At 34.3% G+C, this 17,486-nt stretch overlaps 2 protein-coding genes across 5 annotated transcripts; both read left to right on the plus strand.

Moving 5' to 3' along the window:
* The first annotated feature begins 1,803 nt into the window (after nucleotides 1-1,803).
* On the plus strand, nucleotides 1,804-11,950 carry LOC140979614 (pseudouridine-5'-phosphate glycosidase). Of its 4 annotated transcripts, none has more exons than XM_073445103.1 (13): nucleotides 1,804-1,975; nucleotides 2,619-2,712; nucleotides 3,139-3,249; nucleotides 8,672-8,754; nucleotides 9,180-9,239; nucleotides 9,349-9,409; nucleotides 9,855-9,961; nucleotides 10,037-10,114; nucleotides 10,431-10,476; nucleotides 10,555-10,675; nucleotides 10,772-10,857; nucleotides 10,963-11,046; nucleotides 11,686-11,950. In XM_073445103.1, exons 1-13 carry the CDS (start codon nucleotides 1,904-1,906, stop codon nucleotides 11,850-11,852), a joined length of 1,170 nt encoding a protein of 389 aa, XP_073301204.1. In that variant the 5' UTR covers nucleotides 1,804-1,903; the 3' UTR covers nucleotides 11,853-11,950. The 4 variants fall into 4 exon arrangements, with proteins under 4 accessions (XP_073301204.1, XP_073301206.1, XP_073301205.1 ...); XM_073445105.1 differs by having other exon boundaries at nucleotides 11,646-11,692; XM_073445104.1 differs by lacking the exon at nucleotides 11,686-11,950 and adding an exon at nucleotides 11,162-11,480.
* Nucleotides 11,951-14,487: 2,537 nt separating this feature from the next.
* LOC140979615 (scarecrow-like protein 3) lies at nucleotides 14,488-16,509 on the plus strand. The gene is made up of 2 exons (XM_073445108.1): nucleotides 14,488-14,743; nucleotides 14,914-16,509. Exon 2 carries the CDS (start codon nucleotides 14,965-14,967, stop codon nucleotides 16,372-16,374), a length of 1,410 nt encoding a protein of 469 aa, XP_073301209.1. The 5' UTR covers nucleotides 14,488-14,743; nucleotides 14,914-14,964; the 3' UTR covers nucleotides 16,375-16,509.
* Nucleotides 16,510-17,486: the final 977 nt, after the last annotated feature.

Genomic DNA, 17,486 nt, shown 5'->3' on the forward strand with positions numbered 1-17,486 from the left:
ATGATAATCAAATTGCAGAGAATAAATTCAAAGAGTTGAATTTATGATATTTAATTTGGAGAGAATAAATTTATGAATTTGTATAATATGAGAATTTTTAATTTATTAAACTCAAATGTTAAGTTTATTGAATATTTAATTAAATATAGTGAGAACTATGTTTAATGAGCTTGTAGGAGTATAAGTCTAACATACTAAGTAATTAAAGTTCTTAATGGACTTGATTAATTGATTAAATTACTTGGACTAGCTCAATTAATTAATCAAACCCATTAATGTTAATTAAGAAACCCAAATATTATATTATGGTAATTAGGTCATAAAAGCTTGGTTTAAGTAGAAGACTCAAACCCTAGCCTCATAACATACCATAATTTCGAGAAAGTCTCCCCCCTCTCCTCTCCAATTTTCGGCCACCCTCTTGGAAAAAAGGGATTGAGCCGTTTCTCGAATTTTGCCATTCAACGTTGAAAGTTCTTCCAAATATTTTAGTGCTATTTGGAAGAGGAACTAATATTTTAGTCGTGGACCTGATTCGAAGATTGAAGAAAGGATCCTCGAAGAGCGTACGTGGGATTTACAACAAGAGGTTCGCTTATACCGACGTAGTTGGAACCAAGTTAAAATTGTTCACTAGATATATATACCAAACATCCTATGAGTGTTTATGTTTATTAAAACTATACGAGTACTCAAATAATATCTTGAATATCAAGATTTAAAATTTTTTAAAACTTCCGCTGCGTTTGGGCATGAAAAAACACGAATCACAACAGATGCTACCTATAGTTTTATTTTCATTTGTTGTGTAGTCATTTAAGACATATATCATAAGTATACAAATGTAATAAGAAATACATTATATTCAATGAGCCTATTTATTTATTTATTTATTCTAATGTGTTTGGTGCCAAAACAACTAGATGTGTAATACTTTAGATTATTATTTAGAATATGTTTGTTATGTTATTTGATTATGTTACACATTACATGTTTTGTTTTGAAAAACATCTTATTCATGAAAAAATTGATTATATTTTAGTGTTTTTGGGTTCGATTTTTCAAGTTCTTCTCAGACTTCAAAATTTTCAGAGAAAGCTTTGATTAAAAATCAAGATCAAAATTTTTTTTTGGTTTTGGTTAAAACCAGAAGTAGAACTATTGACATACGGTTCAATTTCGGTTCCTAGAAAAAAATCCCAAATCAGAAACGAAATTAAATAAATTCATCTTAAATTTTTTTTTTCTAGCAATAGGGAGGGAAAGCCTCGAACATGGGACATTAAATTTGAGAGTAACATACTACAAAACCAAAGGACTGGTGGCTAAATTTAAAATCTTGTAGTAGTACACATACACAACTTAAATTATATGAATAAACTCTTTGACTAATATAAAATATATATAACCATTTATTTTAAATTTCAGTGAAAAAATAGCAGTATTTTATAGTACAAATTGTTTAACAATTTGTTTAATTAGGTCATATATAATATTGTTATTTTAGTATAAAGTGTAAAATAGAAAATTTATTATGGAGCATAACTTATTTTATTTTATTTTTGTGTTGGAGAGATTGATACCTTGAAACCTCGTTCCAAACTTAAAATTTAATAAACGACATATCATATTTATTGTTACACAAAAAAATGTTGTCAGACGTATGTTAATTTTGTTTATCTAACTCGATTGAATTCATATATTTTTTTATGTTAAAATTATTATTTTTTTATTATATATAGATAGCATTGACCGTTAATCTATACCCTTGAAGAACAGACTTACTATTATATGATTGGAAGTTTGGACTTGGAGTAATTTTCAACTACGCATTTCAAAGTTTCGGCTCTATTTTCACCCTCTTCCGCTATTTACCCAACCTCTGCAATCGATCGAGCAAAAAATGGCTTCTTCCGCTGTCTCCAGAATATCCAACATCCGGAAACACTTCAACCCATTAAATCCCACCTCAAAGGTATCATTTCCGTGCCCCATTTATGGATAATATTTTTTTATATGATCGTGTGGTGCTGGGTTATGATCAAAGTGTCAACTGAAGTTTTGATGTTCATATTAAATCTGCTGTCTCAGTGTTTTGTTTTGGTTTAGAAATCAGAGTTTCCTAAATTCGACTCTATATATTGTTTCTGTTTGCTTTGTCTGGGGGGGGGGGGGGGGGGGGGGGGGGTTGGAGGGCTATTAGAAGTGGCATTTTGGAAAAGCAAGTAGAAAATCCTATACCCAGAAAATGCTTACATTTTATTCAAAATAAGCGCTTACACAGTTGGGCCTCAATAAAATGCTATTTTAATCTATAACTTATGTATCCAAACTGGTAGACATCGACATGTTGCAATGAAGTTGTAGAAAAAAATGATGTGTAAGACACGAACAAGTAAAACGTCCCTGTTCTTCTCCGGTTTGTGCACCATATGAATTGAAATGTTTCTGTGTATATAGATTGTTTAGTAGTCTCATTTTGTTGTTTGACTTCAAATCATCATACTTGGCTGGTATTGTGATTTTGGATTGTTTACTTTTTTCCTCATGCTTAATGATCACCATGTGAACTTTTTCTGTTTCTGGGGCTCTGGTAGACTGATGTATTGTGTGTATAGGGTGAAAAAATAATTAAGATATCCAGTGAAGTTTCAGAAGCTTTATCTGATGGGAAAGCTGTGGTTGCTCTCGAGTCCACCATAATATCTCATGGTATGATTTGAAAGCTTCTCATTCCTGCTCAAATTTTTTATCAACACCAAGTGCAGAACAATTGAAAAATATGGCCCAATTGGCTTTGCTTTGGTTGAATTTTTCTATGCGAGGAGTAAATCAATTTAATGGAGGTCATATTTTGACTTTGATGGTTTGTTGGAATACATCTAAATAATTTTTCGTGATTAAAATCCTTCTATATTGAAGTTTTTTTCCTCCTCATTAACGAGTTTCTGTACAATAAATAAAATAAGCCATGTTTCTGCCTTTTGTATTTCCTGTTTCAAGTGTCATTTGATCATATAATCCCCTTTTAAACAAATGAAAGTTAACTTGTTTTTTTTTTATTAATTGCTTCCATGGTAACTCACATCAGTTATTGTACTTTGACATTTAATCATTTTTCTCGCATTATGTACTTAGGAATGCCATATCCTCAGAATCTCGAAACTGCAAGAGAGGTGGAGGCAATTGTGAGACAAAATGAAGCTATACCAGCAACAATTGCTATTTTGGATGGCATACCTTGCATAGGTGTTTATTCAAAACTTTTCCTCTGGTCACTTTGAGTCGCTTGGAGTTCCAACTTGTTTTTTTCCCTTTTCTTCTGGAGAAATATGGGTTTCTTTGTTATGGAGATTTTGGATGCCATAAGAATTAAGAATGAAGTTAGTGGATCCAAACCTTACTTTATTGTTCAAAAGACTTGAGCTTATGCTTAGAGATAGATATAGATCCGAATATAATTTTAAATCTATACAAGCACAATGAGATTTTCAAGAATATTTGGATGCACTTCTGGATGACAGAATTTGTCACAACTTCAGTATAAATTCTCTCATAGGATAAGCAATATATGATTATTACCTTTTAAAATTGGCTTCTTTTTTCCACCACCATGTGTTATCGTGGGCGAACCAGCTCTTATGTCGGAAAATACTTTGTGTTTTGGTTAATTAGCGTCAGCAGATTAGATATCTTATTGTTGATAAATCAAGAAGAAATCACAGATAGAACCTCATATTTTAGTGATTGATTGAGATATGAAATTATTTCCATGACTATTATATTTTGTAATTTTTCCTTTTAAGTTGTACTTTCTCCCCTTTGTATTTGTGTACATTGTATTGATAACATGCAGAATAATAAAATAAGAGAAATTTTTTCTCTCTTCTACGTTTACTTGCATGGTATCAACAGGGTTCAACTATGGACTCTAAAGCATCCATGGTTTGTTCATCTTCGACCACCGGCAACACATCTTCGTCCATAGGTATATCTTCTTCCAGTACCAGTGAAGGGTCCAAGGTCGCTACTTCACCATCTCCAACCGTTTCTCTGCCGGAACAGCCCCTCCAAGTCACCATCCGTAAATTAAATGGAACCAATTACTTGGAATGGGCTCAGTCGATCCAACTCGTGATTGACGACAAAGGCAAACTCGGATATTTGACCCGCGACAACACAATCACCTCCAGTCGACGACACCCGCTACCCAGAGTGGCGCTCCGAGAATTCGATGGTTATCGCATGGCTAATTAATTCCATGGATCCAGCCATCGGTAAACCTTCTCTTTTTCCCCACGACCAAAGATGTCTGGGAGGCGATACGGGAAACCTACTCAGATCAAGACAATCACTCCCAAATGTTTGAATTAACCACACGGATGTGGAAATTGCAGCAAGGTACTCTCGGTCAGTTACCACGTAATATAACGAGTTGCTTGTACTCTGGCAAGAATTGGAGTTTCGAGGAAGAAAAATGGGAAATCTCATATGATGCGACTCGCTAAACGCAAGAAATCGAGAGGAGCAGAATCTTCGTCTTTCTGGTTGGCCTTAACGCTGACCTGGATGACGTGTGTAGTCGTTTCCTTAGCCACAATCCCTTGCCCAGTCTTCCCGAGGTCTTCTCAGAGGTGCGCCGATGCTTTCATCGCTAGAGGAGCTCCAGGAGCGAATGGGGAAAATCGATCTGGTCTTTGGTGCGATGTTTGTAAGCGAGACAACCACAATCAAAATACTTGTTGGAAGTTGTACGACCTACCTTCAAACTGTAAGAGAAGGTCTAAGCGTGATTTTAAGCCATAAGGTGATATACGGGCTCTCAGCAGTAGTAGTTCTACTGATAATCTTTCTTGTTTTGTTGCTCGGACATGTATTCATCTTTCCACGACCTTTCTTGTACAACTGCAATTGGCCCTGGATATTTAGATTATGGAGCCACTACTCATATGACTGGCTCTTTGAGATTTTTTTCGTCTTATACTCCTCGTGTAGGCACAAAAAAAGTTAAAATCGCGGAGTAGTCTTTTTCTTCCGTTGTCGGGAAAGGACTTGTTCCTATTTCCCCTTTACTCATCCTCAAAGATGTCTTGCATGTTCCATCACTGTCTTATAATTTGTTGTCCATTTGTAAATTCACTAAGGATGTCAATTTCAGGATTTAACCTCGGGGAAGATGATTGGGGTTGCTAAGAAGGATTATGGTCTCTATCTCGTATCTTCTGGATCTGACTTTGCCATGCAAGACAAGACGAGACAAGACGACGTGCTTCAGCTCTCTTTCCGTTCCTCATCATTGTAATATCTTATTATGACACTATAGATTAGGGTATCCTAATTCTAGTTTTTTAAAGAACATGTTTCCCAAGTTATTGTTGAATAAAAATGCCTCTGTTTTTCAGCGAGATTTTGTAAATTTTCCAAGCATCATCATACTACTTTTTCATCTCAACCGTATACAAAATCACAACCTTTTATGATAATTGGTAGTGATGTATGGGGGCCTGTACGAATACCAACTGTGTCCGGCGAACATTGGTCCATTACACGTTTATCGATGATCATACTCGTTTCACATGATATTTTTTGTTAAAAGATAAAACTGAAGTTGCCACAATCTTCAAAATTTTTTAACAAATGACTCAAAATCAGTTTCACATTTCTGCCAAAATTTTTCGCACTGATAACGGGAAAGAATATTTTAATTCTGTGTTGGGAAATTTTTTCTCCGACAAGGGCATCATTCACCAATGTTCTTGCCCTCATACACCTCAACAAAATGAGTTAGCTGAACAAAAGAACAAACATCTTCTTGAAATGGTTATGGGCCAAGTTTCCCAACTATCTTTGGGGACACGCTTTTAACTGCCACATATTTAATAAATCGAATTCCCTCAGAGAATTTTACATTTTCAATGACCTTTTAAGTGTTTCACTACTTGTTTTCCCGTGTCTAGACTCATGATGGAAATCCCTCTAAAAGTTTTTGGGAACGTGGCATTTGTTCATGATCATGATCCTTCACGTTCTAAATTGAACCCTCGTGCGCATAAATGTATCTTTGTAGGTTATCCCCAAAATCAAAAGGGTTATAAATGCTTTGACCCGACATCAAAAAAATATTTTGTATCAATGGATGTCACTTTTTTTGAAGGGACACTTTTTTACACAGATTCCCATCTTCAGGGGAGCATTACCATCAAGATCGGAAGAAGTCTGAATTTGCCATGCAACTTGATGTCCCTCACACTACTAATTTTTCACATCAAACCTTGGGGAACCATATTTTGAATGGAACAAACGATACTGAAAAATGGTTCAAAGGTCTTGTCTACTTAAAGCATCATTCAACAAAAAAAAAACGAGAATACTCTGTCCCAAAGCACGGACAAGCATCTACTCAGAGGTTGGATCAGGAAATTCACGATGAGAGTCTCATTAATCCGGATGTCACCGTACCGAGTAGTCCCAAAATTTCTAATGATCTTGATCTTCCTATTGCTTTGAGGAAAAATGTTAGGTCTTGCACATGACATCTTTTGTCTAATTTCATATCATATAAAAACCTTGCATCTTCGTTTGAAGCTTTATTTCACAATTATCGAATCTGGTTCTCCCTAACAATGTTCATGAAGCTGTTTTTGAGGAAGCAAAAGCTCTGGAAAAGAATGCTACGTGGGAGTTAGTGTATCTACCCAAAGGAAAAATTACAATTGGCTGCAAATGAGTGTTCAGTACAAAGTATGGCTCAGATGGATCCTTAGAACGATACAATACACGTTTGGTAGCAAAAAGATTCGCACAGATTTATGAAGTTGATTACTCCAAAACATTCTCTCCCGTTGCGAAGTTGAACACTGTTCGGATTCTATTATCAATTGTCGTCAATCTAGATTGGCCATTACATCAGTCACCGGTTAGATATGAAAAATGCATTCTTGAATGGTGACCTAGGAGAGGAAGTGTACAACATTTCTTAAGGGTCAAGGTTACACTCAAGGACAAGTTAACGATACTCTATTCATAAAATCTATCAGAGACAAGATATCTATATTGATTGTCTATGTGGATGATATCATTCTGACGGGATGACATGGAGGAAATGGACAGACTAAAAAAAATTGGCCACTGAATTTGAAGTTAAAGATCTAGGCCGACTAAGATACTTCCCGAGAATGGAAGTAGCTAGATCAAAAAGGGGAATTGTTGTGTCACAGTGCAAGTACACCCTTGATCTCTTAAAGGAAACTGAGATGAGTGGTTGTAGACCAGCTGATAACCCAATTGATACGAATGTCAAACTTGGGGAAGTGAAAAATGGTAAACTTGTTGACAAAAAGAGATACCAACGATTAGTGAGAAAGCTAATCTATCTGTCACACACACGTCCTGACATTACCTTTGTTGTAAACGTGGTTAGTCAATTCATGCACTCTCCTTACGAAGAATATCTTGAAGCAGTCTATCGAATTCTTCATTACTTGAAAAGTTCTCTTGGGAAAGGACTTTTGTTTAAAAAATGTGAAGAAAAGGGAATTGAAGCATATACGGATGCTGATTGGGCAGGATTAGTCGTCGACAAAAGATCGACATCTGGATATTGTAAATTTCTGTGGAGGTAATCTAGTCACATGTAAAAATAAAAAACCAAGTGGTGTTGCAAGGAGTAGTGCTGGAGCCGATTTCAGAGCATTGACAAATGGAATATGTGAAATTATGTGGATCAATAGAGTTATAGAAGATCTAAAAAAACCGTCAAGCTTACCGATAAAGCTCTATTGTGACAACAAGTCAGCTATCAGCATTGCCATAACCGGTTCTACATGATCGAACGAAACACATAGAAATAGATAAACACTTCATAAAGGAAAAAGTGAAAGACGGGACCATATGCATTCCATTTGTCCCAAGCGTGCAACAAATGGCAGATATTCTTACGAAGGGTTTGCTGAGACAACCGTTTGAGATTCAAATCAGCAAGTTGGGCATGACAGACATCTTCGCACCATGGTTTCCTCTTGATAAATCAAGAGGAAATCACTGCTAGAATCTCATATTTTAGTGATTGATTGAGATATGATAATATTTCGATGATTATTATATTTTGTAATATTTCTTTTTAAGTTGTACTTTCTCCATTTTATATTTGTGAATTTTGTGTACATTGTATTGATAATATGCAGAATAATAAAATAAGAGAACATTTTTCTCTCTTCTATGTTTAATTGCACTTATCTTCATTTCACTTTTTATGAATGCTTCCATTCTCTTGTCTCATGTTGAAAGTGATGTTTTTTATTTTATGAATGCTTCCATTCTCTAGTCTCATGTTGAAAGTGATGTTTTTTGCAATGGTAGGAAATGAATTCTCGTTATATATCATATTGCATAATTGTCTTGTTAACTATTATTTCATTTTAAAATATTGGATGGTTAAAGCAGGCATTTATCCTGTGTTTGCTTCTTCTGTTTTTAGTTGGGTTGGGGAGTGGAGGAAGGAAATCCCTGCAATGAACTTAGATTTTCTTGTGAATTTTTGAAATATCACATTCTTTTACAATTATTTGGTTGATATCTTCTGAGTTTTTTCTTTTAACTTGCGTCTTGTATACTGGAGGGAAACTAAAATGGCGACAATCTTCTGATTTTTGAAGAAGCTTTAAATTTGTAGGTTTATGCTCTGAAGAACTTGAAAGGTTGGCCATTCTGGGAAGAAAGGCTCGAAAAACAGCTCGCAGAGATATCGCCCATGTTGTGAGTATTTGAAGATAAGTCACACTTCGTTTGCTGTGTTGGTTTTGTGTCCACACTCTAAAATTTTCAATTCTTGATTGCTCCACATCAAATTCAAGTCTTTATCAATTTTGGTTGCCATGCTTAGATGCTAGATGAGATCTACAATTTGGTTATTTTTTCAAAATATTTTTTGTGTTTGTTAGTAAATGGTATGTTTTGAAAAGTTAATAAAATCCTGATGACTGTGGGTGATTATCTAAGATCTTGCTCACTTATTCACTATATCAATATGATTTCATACTGAGATTAATGTCAACCACCCGATTCTTCAAATTTATTGATTCACAATACATGTCAACTGCATGGCATTTCGTGAACTAGGATTTGTTTCCCTCATAAAGCTAGCTAGTATCTTGGAGTTTGAATATCAACAAACTTTTCAGGTTGCTACTAGAGGAAACGGTGCGACAACGGTTTCTGCAACAATGTTTTTTGCTTCCATGGTATTCCTTGATCTGTAATAATCATTTTTAATACGTCTTTCCTTCTTATGAATACTCCTTTAAGGCAAATAGTTGCGCTACCAACTGTCAAGACTTCAATTATTTGCAGGTGGGCATTCCAGTATTTGTAACTGGTGGCATTGGGGGAGTTCACAGACATGGAGAGAGTAGTATGTTTTATCATTATTTTATTTATGTAATGAGAAATATGTTGGGGTGCTTCTTGCTTTGAAGTATCTCGTAAAAAGATGTGGTGTAATTTGATGTTCTGTGCTGTATATATTATAATTGCATTTGTTTTAATATATTCAGTTATGATTTCAATTCGGTGAGTTGCTTGAGAACTATTTGGTAGAATGGAGTTAAAACCATGATGAGCTCATTCATTTGAGAAATAACTTAATTGTTAAACCTTTTCGTACACATCATGCAAAATCATTGAGAGTGAAGTATTATTGGAAAATCCAAAAGTAAATTACTGGAACAAGTACCTGATATAAACTGAACCTTTTGTTCCCTCAAGAATATGCACGACCTTTTAGTTACCTATTTTCTGAAGAATAGTTGTATTAACTCGTCCTGATTTGGTACACGATTTTTTTCCTCTTTTTGTAGCTATGGATATCTCTTCAGATCTCACAGAGCTGGGAAGGACTCCTGTTGCTGTAGTTTCTGCCGGTGTGAAATCAATATTAGATATTCCAAGAACTTTGGAATATTTGGTATGACCCTTTATTGTTTCACATGTCACACTATCTTATGCAATGAATGCATACTCATTTTCTGTTGAGTTTCAGGAAACTCAAGGAGTTTGTGTGGCTGGATATAAGACTAATGAATTCCCTGCTTTTTTCTCTGAAACAAGTGGTTGCAAGGTAACCTTTTTCAAAATAATAGATCTAGCAGAAGATTTGCGGTATTGCTATACCTTGTCCCAGAATTTTTATGATTATGTCTTGAATTACGCGATGAAGTATTATGGGATCGATTCCATTTTTTTCATTTTATACTGCTCATCAAAGTTGTCTAAAATTTATACCTGGGTCCTGGTTTTTCTTTGTGAAAGTTTCTAATTCATCTTGTGTTGAATCAATATTACCAAAAAACTGCGGTCTTCTCTCGGTATCAATATTTAGCTTGCTTTAGTTGTTACCGGGAGAAAACTGTTGATAGTTTACTATAAAATTTCAGGCACCTTGTCGTGTTGACTCACCTGAGGATTGTGCTCGATTAATAGGTAGGGAGCTTTCCTTTTTCTTTCTTTTTCCTCAGTTAATAACATTACTGAGCTTAGTACTATTTTCGACAACTATAGATTCAAACATGAATCTTGAGCTCGGATCTGGAATCCTGATAGCGGTCCCTATTCCTAGAGAACATTCTGCTTCAGGAAATAAAATTGAATCAGCCATACAGAAAGCTCTTATGGATGCTCGGTAAAACTTTGTACCTGATCATCAAATATGTGAAATAATGATGATCAGGCTTGTTTTTCCTATTTTTTATATACATATTTCATTTGAGTGACACAGGGAGCAGCACGTAACTGGCAGCGCTGAAACTCCTTTCTTACTTGCTAGAGTAAACGAACTGACCGGAGGAACCTCCCTTGCTTCAAGTATTCTTTGTCGGATACTTTTGCATCACTAACCAAATAATATAAAACATCGATTGAAGGGCGTTAAACATCTCATTTTTTAAATTTCCTTAACGGAAATGTTAGATATAGCTCTCGTGAAAAATAATGCACGAGTTGGTGCTCAGATTGCTGTCTCACTCGCTCATCTCAGACAAAAGAAGACTAAAGGTGAGCGTCTCTTTAGTCTTTCTAGTTTATTGCTTCAAAACAACGATGCACCTCTGTATCCATTTCTGAAGTAAGTCTTCGAAAACATGATCTTCAACTTGCTATGAACTACCAGCAAACTTGTTAATATTTGATTGCAGGTGCCTTATGAAACAGTGAGGAGCTAATTGCCACATTATCTTTCGAGAATTCAATGTTAACTTAACAGGTATGCTCGCTACACTTGGAGGAGTTGCAGTCTAATCTTTCAAGATTTTTCAAAACTATTTCCCTGTTTGTTCCAACTTCTCTCCCTGTAGAATCTGTTGGGGTTTGAATACACCAGAATTGTCATATATGCATAATTTTCTGTAACAGACTGTCTCTTAATCGATCTGTACTTCTTTCCTCTTGGACTTGGAACCTCACATGTTAATCAAGGAAACTTCTTGAAACCCAGATGGAAAATTCCCATTTAGATAAGATCCAACAAATATTTGTTAATTTTCTATATTCAATCAAATTAGGTGAGCAAGATTTCAAGGTCACCACCATGTCTTAGGATTCTGATGTCGTAGTTTGGACTTTTCCTTTTATCTCTTCCTCTTTTTTCTTGATAGGAGAAGATAATACCAAACTAAAGTTGTTTTAGCTCTGCAGAAGAAAAGGAATTGAATGTTGGAAGCATGTGGGAGAATTTTCTTGTTATTCCCACACTTGGAACGCACCAAGGAACAAAAGCCATGGCCCATTGTTTGGCTTTGTTAGGGCATGTTTGGAACTTAGTTGATTTTCAAGAATATTATATGCTTTGGGACAGTTCTTGATTCCCCATACACTTATGTCATGACAAGAACACCACGAAAAGGCTTCCTTGAAGTGGGGTGAACCAACCTAAGCCACGTTATAACAAGAAACAGTCATTTATTTCGGATTTTCCAGTTTTGAGTGTGCCATATATTTTTATCTTATTATATGAAATAGTATAGAAAAATATCATGCAAAACGTAAAAATTTTGAATGGGGGGCACTACTAAAGTGGTAGCTTTTTAAGCCATTTCAAGCAAGATTTTTTTTTTTTTGAACCTGTAATGCTCGGTTCAATGATGAGATTATAAATAATGTATAATATAAAAATGATACACCAATATATTTAGATAAAATGATAGTAAATAAAATTATTTTTTTTTTGTAGAACTTGAACCAAACGTCAGACAAAACAAGAATGTGTGATCAATCGATGTATAATCTTCCGTGCTAAGTGAGGTGATGTATATTTGTTAATGGAGTAGGTCTTTTGTGAGACGGTTTCGTGAATCTTTATCTGTGAGATGGGTCAATCCTACCGATATTCACAATAAAAAGTAATAATCTTAACATAAAAAGTAATACTTTTTCATGGATGATCCAAATAAGAGATCTGTCTCGCAAAATACGATCCGTGATATCGTCTCACACAAGGTTTTGCTTTGTTAATGTTGAATTGCTAATCAAGACATTAAGTTAGTGGTGTAATACATATTGAAGATAAATTATTTAGGTTACAGCCGAATCACAAAATATTATCCTTTCAAGAAAAAATACATACTCGTCTTATGAAATATTTATCATGTTTTTTTATACTTTTATTTTCTTAAAAATCCCAAAAAGAAAAAGGTTTTGCTGAATAAAAATATGGGATTTCATTATCATAATTCCATTTTAAATTTGGCGAGTTTTGAAAGTGACAAAGATATGAGAGTGAAAATTACAAAAAATCCTTACAAAATACGAAGTTTGAATTATCCGTCAACAAACAATTGATTAATTATTATTTGTAATAGTTTGTATCGGCAAAACGTATTTAATTTTATAGTTTGGCAAGATCATTGCTTTTTAAGAAAATTAAATTATACGACTTTTGTGTGTGTGTTTGATTCCAATTTGTCTTGCTTGTCAACCAATGTTATACTAAACGAAGGTAACAAGAAAAAATATTTTTTTAATGAATCATACAATATTTTTAATAGTAATTTAAATATTATTTTGAAAAATATTAGTAAAATTTATAAATGGTGTCCGAGAAAGATTTGGTTGAAAGAGAGTCATAATTCTGAATTTCAAATGATATCAATTTCTAATGAATTTAAAAGAGTCATGTTAGTTAAATCGACACATATGATGACATTTTTATTTATCAAGTCTAATAAAGGATTATAAAATATTGTGAAAAAACATCTAATTGAATTCAAAAGTACTTTTGTAATTATCATGTAAATTATAAGCTTGAGTGTAACTTTTAAGAGTAGGTCTCTTGTGAGACGGTCTCACGAATCTTTATCTATGAAACGGGTCAACCCTACCGATATTCACAATAAATAGTAATACTCTTAGCATAAAAAGTAATACTTTTTCATGGATGACCCAAATAAGAGATTCGTCTCACAAAATACGACCCGTGAGACGGTCTCACACAAGTTTTTGCCAACTTTTAAATGTATATCCAAATTTTCCAAATTTATAATCCATTAACAACACTACATAAAGTAAGAATCGTGGTTTTTTAAAATAAATTCTACTGCTATTTTAAAGAAGATATTAATTAGTAATTATATTCGAGATTACATAAAACAAACCATCATTTTTAGTTTTTTATTCTATTTTTTTGTCTAATATAATTTTTTTTAATGATAAATTTTTTTCATCTCGACCAATTTTATAAAATATTACATATAAAATAGGTTTTATATCTTTCGCACACAAAATATTTGTATTGAAGTGGTAGTAGTTACTGATATATAGAAAGTGAGATGTAATAATTGTTCTTGTTGAGTAGAATAATCGAGACACGAGTATTTGTTTATTTTATCTAATTTTGGTTAACTTTTCAATTTGAAAATGACATTCTATAGTGTATTCAAATACACTTGAGATGATCATTTTTTTTAAAATTTTGACCAGGTCTAAACAATAAAATATCTAATCGAAACGTTATGTTTGAGCTGTTATACGATTTAAAATATTTGAATTGCACTATTGCCATCAATTTTAGATTTTAGTAAAACGACGAACACTTGAATTTAGAATATATTTATTCAGTCAAATATAATTTAATCCAAACAAATTGAATTAAAAAGCATTTACTAATATATATATATTTTTGAAAATATATTAATTTACCACAACATATGAGAATGTCTCACAACTCAATGTTATGAGACGAATTTTTGACCTGACTAATGAAAAATATTTTTTTATTATTTTTATAGATCGATTCGATCCGTCTTACAAATATAGATTCGTCTCATATTAGAAATATTTTTTTCATTTAAATACCTAAATCTAAATTGATAAAATAAAAAAAAAAAATTAGCCAGGAAAAAAATGGATATCCTGGACAAAGCATGAGAACAAACTTCGAGACAGACCCTCTTAACTTTATGCGTAGAGAAAACAAGTGAAACGGGGCGCTTGTTCACACAAATTCCATATTCTTTCAACAAGCAAAAGGACACCAAATTCCACACGACAAAAACTCATGTCACGCATGGTAGACAACCGAGCTATGTTGTACCAACAAAATGACAAATTTTCCGAGATTGACTCATCTCGTAATCCTCAGCCTTAAATCCAACCAAACCCTTCTCTATTTACTGCTCTTTCTTTTGAGTTGGAGAAGACAGAGAGATCTGATGAATTGGAAAACCCATAAAGCGAATTAGAAATCTTGGCCTTGTTGGTGAGTTCAAGTATATTGATTGTGTTTTGGTGTGATATATAATCTACGTCGTGTTTCCTGTGTGTAGTTCGAGTTTTGGAATTATTGATGGATTGTTGATTGGCTTCATGTGGTGGTTTTGGGAATTGTTGAATAAGTAGTTGTTCGTTTGTTTGTTTGTGATTTTCCAGGAAAACATCTGTTCTTGTTGCTGATTTCCTGGGAGTTTTAATTCAAAAAATATGTTTCAAGAAGATGGATCATCGTCTGTAACTTCTTCACCGCTTCAAATGTTTCCTATGATGTCTTTATCACCTGGTTTTATGTCACCGTATCCATGGCTTAAGGATCTGAAACCTGAAGAAAGAGGACTTTATTTAATCCATTTGTTGGTCACTTGTGCAAATCATGTGTCAACAGGCAGTCTTGAAAATGCAAACATAGCCCTTGATCAAATCTCTCATCTTGCATCGCCGGATGGTGATACTATGCAACGGATTGCGTCGTATTTTTCGGAGGCTCTTGCCGATAGGATCCTCAGAACCTGGCCTGGTGTTTACAAGGCCTTTCGCTCGACTAGAATTTCTGTTGTTTCTGAAGAAATTCTGGTGAAAAAGATGTTTTTCGAGTTCTTGCCGTTCGTTAAAGTGGCTTTTGTGATCAGTAATCAAGCGATTGTTGAAGCAATGGAGGGGGAGAGGATGGTTCATGTTATCGATTTGAATGTGACTGAACCGGCACAATGGTGTGCACTTATTCGAGATTTGAGTGCACGACCCGAAGGTCCGCCTCATTTGAGGATTACTGGGATTCATCAACAAAAGGAGGTGCGGGAACAGATGGCACATATATTAACCGAAGAGGCGGAAAAGTTGGATATACCGTTTCAGTTCAACCCCATTGTCAGTAAACTAGAAAATCTCGATGTCGAGAAGTTGCGCGTCAAAACAGGGGAAGCTCTAGCTATTAGTTCAATGATGCAGTTACATTCTCTTTTGGCCTCAGATAACGAGCTTAAGAAAAAATCTTCCTCGACGCCTATGAATGCGATTGGTATTCACTTGCAAAGAATAGCACAAATGAATCAAGGTACCTTAGGCGAATTGCTGGAGAAAGATATGGTTAATGGATATAGTCCAAGTACCGACTCAGCCTCATCCTCACCTTTATCTTCAACCGGTTCCTCAAATGTAGACACTTTTCTTAATGCCATATGGGGTCTTTCTCCGAAAGTTATGGTAGTGACGGAACAAGACTCAGATCACAATGGGAATTCCCTCATGGAAAGGTTGTCCGAATCTTTATACTTCTATGCTGCACTGTTCGATTGCTTGGAGTCAGCTTTACCTAGAGCATCTTTGGAGAGATTAAGGATGGAAAAGATGTTAGGCGAGGAGATTAAGAATGTTATAGCGTGCGAGGGAATGGAGAGGAAAGAAAGACACGAAAAGCTCGAGAAATGGAATCAAAGATTCGAACTGGCTGGTTTTGCGAGTGTTCCTTTGAGCTATTACGCGATGCTGCAAGCGAAAAGATTGCTGCAAAGTTATAGTTGTGATGGCTATAAGATCAAAGAAGAGAATGGCAGCGTCGTGATTTGCTGGCAGGATCGACCCCTTCTCTCAGTATCCGCTTGGAGGTTTAAGAGATGAAATATCTTGATGGAATCCGCTTCGTATTTATCTTCGTTTTGAAGTTTGTAGAGGGGATATTTGATCCTGCAGATGTAAAAATCTTTAGTGATGTACTGTTCATCTTTAATATCTGAACTCTTCGTTCATTTCTGTTTTTGAAATGTTTAATTTAATTTTTGTGATCAACCTAATGTTTTAGGATGTACACTTTGTCTGCGTTCAGACATGTCTTGGACCCCCCTTTTACTATTCAATATTTCTGGGAAAACAAAAAAAACAAAAACATACCGGACAATAACATGTTTTTTTGTGGAGTGGTTCGACTTCGACCTCTCGATTCATACACGTAGATCTCCGACGATGATAAAAACTTATAATATGGTGATATTAAATTAAAAGACATGGATAACACGATTATTTTTAGATTCAATTATCGTAGAATTCGAGACAAATTAACAAATACTTAAACTATTTATCTTTGACATCAAACAGTGTCTTATACGAACTTCGATTAAATTTATGATTTTCGAGATCAATGTTTGACAAGAGTGTGATAATGGGCTGGTTTGGTGTTGGGATGAAAAAGATGGCGCTCCCCGATCCATCCAGATTGTTATTTAGTGATAGATTAAGCCATGTGAAATTCCAAAGCACTCTCGTCAAATATTTGCTTCCGTATAATTGGAGAAATATAATTATTTGATGAAATAGAAATTCTTGGCCCAAAAGAAAAGGAACGGGCTAAAAAAAAAAGACATTCAATGGAATAAAACTTTCCCGTACCATATATTTTTTAATTCATTAATTGATATATATTTTTCTATTATACTTATATAGATGTAATCTATAAATATAAAAAATTTAAATAACATATTAAATTTTTAAATCATAAAAATATCCATACACATTGAAAATCTAAAAAAATCTAAAGCAATTGTTAGTTTCTACATTCCATTGGCTATAAGTTATTTATATACAAACTTGTTTTAATGTGGATATTGTTGTATTGACAATGAATTTCTCATATCGTCTCTTATTGACCCTTTTTTCCCATCCCCGTTTCTCTTTCTCTTTCTTTGTTGCTTAGAGTTGTCAATATCCATTGTCGAGCTTTCCATAACCTCTTGGTT

The sequence above is a fragment of the Primulina huaijiensis genome, chromosome 6, assembly GCF_012295235.1.
Source record: "Primulina huaijiensis isolate GDHJ02 chromosome 6, ASM1229523v2, whole genome shotgun sequence".
Classification (NCBI taxonomy): domain Eukaryota; kingdom Viridiplantae; phylum Streptophyta; class Magnoliopsida; order Lamiales; family Gesneriaceae; genus Primulina; species Primulina huaijiensis.